Genomic DNA, 7,202 nt, shown 5'->3' on the forward strand with positions numbered 1-7,202 from the left:
GGTCACACAATACAAATGTTTTTGTCCGCCCTGAAGCCTTCCGATGTTATACATACCATTCGAGCCGTGCAACAAAAGTCTATCATATATGTATCGCGTGTCAAGTTGGTTTATCTACCAGATAGTATGTTATGATTTACACATCAACATTCTAAAAATTAGTTAGATTTAATGGCTCATGTAATTTAATAAAAGTTATATTTTATTTGTTATTTCAGTTAATATTTTGAAGTCTACGGAGTTGATACGATTACGTATGAACCAGATATGGTCGAAGCACGGGATATTTAAATTATGGATCGTTATCCAAGTTTGTGTTTAAGTTAGAAACATTTGGTGTTGTTATATGTTTAGTTGTTGAATATTAAAGTCTCTCTTAATGTTTCTTGTTTTGCTTTTTTTTCCCCTCATATTGAAGTAATTGTAGAAGTATATTTTACTTTGTCTAATCTTATAATATGATATTACAAGTATGTTATATTACTTGCTTGACACCTATTTTTCACCTAACTATAATCTTCTTAGATTGGACAACTAAATAATCATTGTCTATGTTAAACGAAGGTATAACCATGGCTGACCTTCCTGTTCATACAATCGTGTTTGAGATATTAACGAGGGTGCCAGCGAAGGATGTAGGTCGTTCTAAGAGTGTATGTAAGCAATGGTACGCGTTACTGTCAACACAAGATTTCGTAAGGATACATTGTTCTCGCTCATTAGTTTCATCTAACCAGAGAGTTCTACTAATTGACGACCTAACATGCTCTGTTCATCCGATCATCTTTCAATCCAATGACTATGGGCCAAGCTCCATAGTTACATTTCCATTCCATCACCATAATAATGATGTCTCAATACTTTCACATTTGAACGGATTGTTGTGTGTTTGCTTGAATCATACATACGAGCTGCTTCTTTGGAATCCAACAACTACTGCTTTCAAGCATTTGTCAACCCCTGATTCTCATGGATTCTATATAAATAACCTTGATGCCATTGGTTTGTACGTTGACGCTGACGATGATTACAAGGTCTTGCATATAACGCGTAGGAGTGGTGTACTTGGTGTCTATGTTTATTCTAGGGAAGTAGACTCTTGGAGAAATATTCCTTTCATAACAAGACAAGAGTACCTAAGCCCTCATTTCAATTGGTCAGCTGGCACATTTTGTGGTGGTACTCTATATTTCACTGTTTGCGAATGTTGGGTTGGAGGTACGAATATGGTGATTTGTTTTGATGTTAATTCGGAGCAGTTCAAGGAGATAAGCTTTCCACCCGTTCCTTCTACAGGAATGGTTCAAGGTGTTTTAGTGAATGTAAAAAATGAGCTTCACATGTTTGCTAGCACTGGCATGTTTGAGATGACAATTGACCTATGGACGCTACAAGGGGATTACTGGATTAAGGTCTTATCATGTCCTCCGATCCCCCCGATATCATTGTCATTGTGGTGCGATATAACACATTATGTGACAAATGGTAATTGGCTTGTGATGACTAAATTAGGGAAGTTGTTTACAATTGAAATGGATATGAAGCCCTTCGAATGTTTTTATCCCGTTACTTGGTTTCGAGGTTTTAAGGGTGCGGTGTTTGTGGAGACCATTGTTTCACCAAGTATTTAGTTTGGCTTTCACTTAATGTTATCATTATGTATGTCAATATTTTAAGGATTTGTGTTTTTTTTTCTCTAAGTCATGATATTCGGCTTAAGTCATGTATTTTAATGTTATCATTATGTATTTCAATGTTATCATTCAGTTTGTTTTTCTCTAAGTCATGTGTTTGAATGTTGTAATGATTTGAGAATTTCATCATCTATGATAATTCTCTTTTATTTAATTTGCAAGGTATTTGTCACTTTGTCAATTTACAATGACTAATGGACAACCAAACCATCGTAATCATGCTTCTAGCTCGAGCGGATCTACTAAAGCTGAAAAACGAAAAGAGTATCACAAAAGATACTATGCTGCACGCAAAGAAAATAACAAAGTATCTAAATTTGGGAGTGGTGATGGCTCCCAAAGTGCTTCATCAATATCTTTAATGAGTAATAGGTCAACAGAAAGGACGCCGTTAAGAAGTTTACAAAGTAATATTACTCAATTTACACAAACAACAAATGAGAACGCCTTAAGTGTTTCTACTATAAAACGCAAGGAGTACAATAAAGGATGTTCTAATACACGAAACGATAATGGAATGCGTATTTCAAATGGCAGTCAAGTCAACCAAACCCCGATAGATGATGTTACGCCGACAACCACATTCCCATCTGTAATTGACGAAGCTAGGCATAGAACATCACGAGGTTTCTATTTATTTAACAATGATTTCTTTTTTTTTTCGAACTCGACATCTTTTACAACCTTCATTACTTAATACACCAATTTTTTAGGTTTTCGAATTCATCCGCGTACTTTATTACCCCAATTTGCTGAAGTAATTGATCAACCTTCCTTCCAAGATGAGAGCGTGCAAGATGATCCTTATAATTTTGTTTACAATGGTGTACCTGGAGAGCATCGTGTTTTAAAGGAACAAGGTGCATGTCCTAATTGTGGAGCAAAACGATTTCAATATGAATTTGATACCTTTTGTTGTATGAGTGGGAAAACTGTGTTAGCAAACTTAGAAATTCCAGAGGAATTGTACCGACTTTTCACGTCTCAAGATGAAATTGGAGATATGTTTAGGCAAAACATTCGTGCTTATAACACCAATTTTTCTTTTGCCTCAATGGGTGTGACATTGGATGATACATTGAACAATATGAGAGACGGCGTATATACTTTTCGTGCACATAAAGGAATATATCACAGAATCGACCAATTAGTTCCGAGGGATGGGACCCCTAGGTACTTGCAGTTGTATTTTTACGATCCTGATACTGAGTTAGATCACAGACTCTGATGGCCAAATCTTGATCGGCGTATTACTCAGATTTTAACACGTGTTCTTTCTACAAACCCATATGTCGATACATTTAGAAGACTTGCGGAACTAGGACCTCTGGACAACTATAGAGTCACTTTGAATACTTCGGTTGAACTTGACCAAAGGGTGTACAACCGACCAACGACATCGGAGGTATATATAATATTATATTAATTGCAATTATTTAATTGTATTGCTTATTTTACTTACTTATAGTTCACAATTATATAGGTTGCTGGTATTTGGGTTGAAGGTAATGACAATATCACTTCATATAAACGAAGTATTGTTGTGTACGGTAGGTCTGAATATAGTCAAACTATTCAGCCGTACTTCAGCTGTTACGATCCATTGTCGTATCCTCTATTTTTTCCTAATGGTGAGTCGGGTTGGCATGGTAACATACCACGTCAAGGAGTATCAATCAATGAGGTTCGCAACAATGACAACATCGAAGGAGAAATGGAAGGTACCAACAATTTGTTATCCTTTTTTAAGTGAAGATCATAAAAATCAATGATACGTTTTATTTTTATTAACTGTTTGTTTTTAATACATCTTCATCGTTCAGAGGCAAACACACGAAGTGGTAGAACAACCGTGGCTATGCGAGAGTACTACTGTTACAAGTTCCAGATTCGATCTAACGATAATCTGCTTTTGTTCGGTGGTAGGCTGCTACAGCAGTTTGTGGTTGATGTTTACATCAAAATTGAGACGTCACGCTTAGAATTTTGTGAGAGAAACCAGGCTAAGATTCGGGCCGAATTGTACCAAGGTATTGTGGATTGCGTCAATACTGGTGAGGTTCATGCAAACAGAGTCGGGAAAAGAATTGTGTTGCCTGCATCTTTCATCGGGGGGCCTCGCGACATGCGTCGTTGGTTTCTAGACGCGATGACGTTAGTTCAAGATGACGGCAAGCCTGATGTATTCCTTACAATGACATGTAATCCTAAGTGGCCTGAGATATGTGATAACTTACATGTTGGTCAAACTGCTACAGATCGTCCAGACCTTGTTTCAAGAGTGTTCCGGGCTAAATTAGAAGATCTTAAGGATCAACTCTTCAAGAAACATGTCCTCGGGGAAGTTAAGGCATACGTCTATGTCATTGAATTTCAAAAGCGGGGTTTGCCGCACGCACATTTTCTCCTAATCATGTACCCGCAACACAAGATCAATAACGTGGACCATTATGATAAGGTTGTGTGTGCTGAAATTCCTAACAAACTAACACATCCCAGATTGCATGAGATGGTTGTCAAGCACATGATTCACGGTCCTTGCGGCAATTTACGATCAAGCAGTCCTTGTATGCAGGGTGATCCTAAAATTTGTCGTTTTCACTATCCTAGACAATTTAACGAACAGATGACACAAGGAGAAGATTCGTATCCGTTGTATCGAAGGAGAGACACCGGGATAGAAGTGGACCTACGAGGACAAACACTTGATAACAGATGGGTGGTCCCATATAACCCAAGGCTTTTGATGATGTTTAACTGCCACATGAATGTTGAAGTTTGCTCAAGTATAAAATCTGTGAAATATCTTTTCAAATATGTTTATAAAGGACATGACAAACAGGTTATTCAAGTCGATCAAAGTGAGCCAGGGGTTGTTATTAATGAGATAAAAAGATTTCAAGATGCACGCTACATATCGCCCCCAGAGGCTATGTGGCTCATTTTTTCCTTCTCTCTTTCTCAAATCTTTCCTGCTGTTCTAGCCTTACAACTTCATCTCCCAAATAATCAGATGGTTAGATTTAGAGATGATGAGTTGATGCCTAATATTGTTGATAGGGAAAGGGATAAGAGAACCATGCTAACAACATTTTTTGAGATAAATAGAAACGATGAAACAGCAAGGGTACATTTGTATAAAGATTTTCCAAAACACTTTACGTGGAATGGAAGCACACGCCGTTGGAGTCGTCGTTTCGGTAAAAAACAAAGAGGTCGTATCGTTTCCGCTAATCCAGCCGAAGGAGAAAGGTACTACTTACGCCTACTTTTGTCAAATGTCAGAGGGCCTACTTCTTTTGAACATCTTTGCACAGTTAATGGTCAACAGTGTGCGACATTTTGGAAAGCAGCTCTTGAGTTAGGCTTAATAGAAGACGATGAATATCTATCACAATGTCTCGAAGAAGCCTCTACGTTTCAGTTTCCCAATGCTCTTAGAAGGTGATTTGCGACCATAATGATTTTTTGCCAACCTGGAGATATTCGAAAGTTATGGAATGACCACTTTGATTCATTGTCTGAAGATCATCGGTTACACTGTCAAAGTATAGAACGAGTTCAAAATATGGTTCTTACCGAAATTAGTGTCTTGGTACAATCCATGGGTAAAAATTTCAATGAGTTCGACCTTCCTAAGATAACAGACGATGTTAACTTACAAGATGCAGGTTATCGTGAGTTACAAGAAGAGTATGGGATTGTTTTGGAACCTGAACACTTGAGTGCCAAAGATTCACTTAATTCGGACCAAAAAAACGTGTTTGATGAGATAATGATGCATGTTGATAATGATCTTCCAGGCGTGTTCTTTATTGATGGTCCAGGTGGAACTGGAAAAACATTTTTGTACATTGCCTTGCTAACTGAAATTCGGTCACGTGGTCTTATTGCCCTCGCAACAGCTTCATCAGGTGCAGCAGCTAATAATATGCCAGGAGGTAGAACGGCTCACTCGAGATTCAAGATTCCTCTTAATCTTGAAAATAATTCAATGTGCAATATCAAAAAACAGAGTGGGGCCGCTAAACTGATTCGGTCTGCCAAAATAATCATATGGGATGAAGCATCGATGGCTAAACGACAGGCGATAGAGGCAGTCGATCGTACATTCCAAGACATTATAGGTATTAGTCTCCCATTTGGTGGAAAGATAATGGTTATGGGAGGTGACTTCAGACAAGTGTTGCCGGTTATTAAACGTGGCACTCGAGCACAGATTGTAGACTCCAGCGTACGAATGTCACCTCTTTGGTCTTTGACTAAGAAGATGCGGTTGACCATAAATATGAGAGCGCTAAAAGATCCATGGTTTTCTAAATTTCTTTTAAGAGTCGGCGATGGAACTGAAGAACCAATCGAAGGAAACTATATCCGCATACCCGATGACATGACAATTCAGTGCAACAACAGAGAAAACGCTATAAAAGAATTGATCCATGCCATCTTTCCATCAATTGAAGATAATGTATATTCTTCAGATTATATAATCTCTAGAGCAATATTGTCCACTAAAAATGATAGTGTTGACGAGATTAATAATCAAATGATTGAAATTTTTCAAGGGGAGGAAAAAGTTTATTACAGTTTTGATGAAGCTGAAGACGATCAGCGCAACTTCTATCCGGTCGAGTTTTTAAACTCGCTAAATGTTAGTGGTTTGCCGCCTCATAAGCTTCGTTTAAAAATTGGATGCCCAATAATATTGTTACGTAATATCGATCCATCACATGGCCTGTGTAATGGCACGCGATTGATATGTAAGGGTTTCATGCGAAATGTTATTGATGCGGAAATTGCAGTCGGTCAACATGCCGGCAAAAGAGTTTTTTTGCCAAGAATCCCTCTAACCCTTTCTGAAGATGACATGTTCCCATTCAAGCTGAAAAGAAAACAATTTCCAATTCGACTTAGCTTTTCCATGACGATTAATAAAGCTCAAGGTCAAACAATTCCGAACGTTGGTATTTATCTTCCGGATTCTGTATTTTCACATGGACAACTTTATGTCGCGTTATCAAGAGGGATTTCAAGACAAAGTACGAAGGTGTTGGTACATCTCGCCAAAGAATTCAAACAAAGCGGAGTTTACACATCAAATGTTGTCTACCAGGAAGTGTTGCGTGATTAATTAATCGCATCCGAATAAAAAAGAAGGTAAGTTAGTAGATTTTGTGCCTTATTTGCTTCCAGAAATTACCTTTTAATTACTATTTTAAACCACCTGTAGGCGTCTAACATTTTTTTATGTGTCGAAATCTGGTACAGTAGAGGAGAAGGTACAAGAAAGTCATAAGCGAACGGATGTATTGGTAAAACAGGAAGAGATACAAGACTCCCCGCATGGTGTTTTTATTGTTTTGTCCAGCTACTTGACTGTTTTGAACTCTTCTTGTTTTTAATTACATCTACTTCCTTGTTTTGTACTATTCTTGTAGAAGATCACCAAATAATCGACAAACTAACAGAAAAACCAATGCCATTGTATCACGAATAAGAAAACTAACT

At 37.7% G+C, this 7,202-nt stretch overlaps 3 protein-coding genes across 3 annotated transcripts; all 3 read left to right on the forward strand.

Annotated features, from left to right (window-relative positions):
* The first annotated feature begins 572 nt into the window (after positions 1-572).
* On the forward strand, positions 573-1,631 carry LOC110900801 (putative F-box only protein 15). Its single transcript, XM_022147683.1, has one exon. It carries the CDS (start codon positions 573-575, stop codon positions 1,629-1,631), a length of 1,059 nt encoding a protein of 352 aa, XP_022003375.1.
* A 1,777-nt stretch (positions 1,632-3,408) lies between these two features.
* On the forward strand, positions 3,409-5,142 carry LOC110900870. Its single transcript, XM_022147748.2, has 2 exons — positions 3,409-3,415; positions 3,518-5,142. The coding sequence occupies exons 1-2, from the start codon at positions 3,409-3,411 to the stop codon at positions 5,140-5,142; spliced, it is 1,632 nt and encodes a 543-aa protein (XP_022003440.2).
* Positions 5,143-5,154: 12 nt separating this feature from the next.
* On the forward strand, positions 5,155-6,825 carry LOC110900941 (ATP-dependent DNA helicase PIF1-like). Its single transcript, XM_022147817.1, has one exon. It carries the CDS (start codon positions 5,155-5,157, stop codon positions 6,823-6,825), a length of 1,671 nt encoding a protein of 556 aa, XP_022003509.1.
* The last annotated feature ends 377 nt before the right edge of the window (positions 6,826-7,202 follow it).

This window comes from Helianthus annuus, chromosome 1 (genome assembly GCF_002127325.2).
Source record: "Helianthus annuus cultivar XRQ/B chromosome 1, HanXRQr2.0-SUNRISE, whole genome shotgun sequence".
Lineage (NCBI taxonomy): Eukaryota > Viridiplantae > Streptophyta > Magnoliopsida > Asterales > Asteraceae > Helianthus > Helianthus annuus.

Coding starts and splice junctions, on each gene's coding strand:
- LOC110900941 (XM_022147817.1), top strand. CDS start 5,155: ATGATTTTTTGCCAACCTGGAGATATTCGAAAGTTATGGAATGACCAC.
- LOC110900801 (XM_022147683.1), top strand. CDS start 573: ATGGCTGACCTTCCTGTTCATACAATCGTGTTTGAGATATTAACGAGG.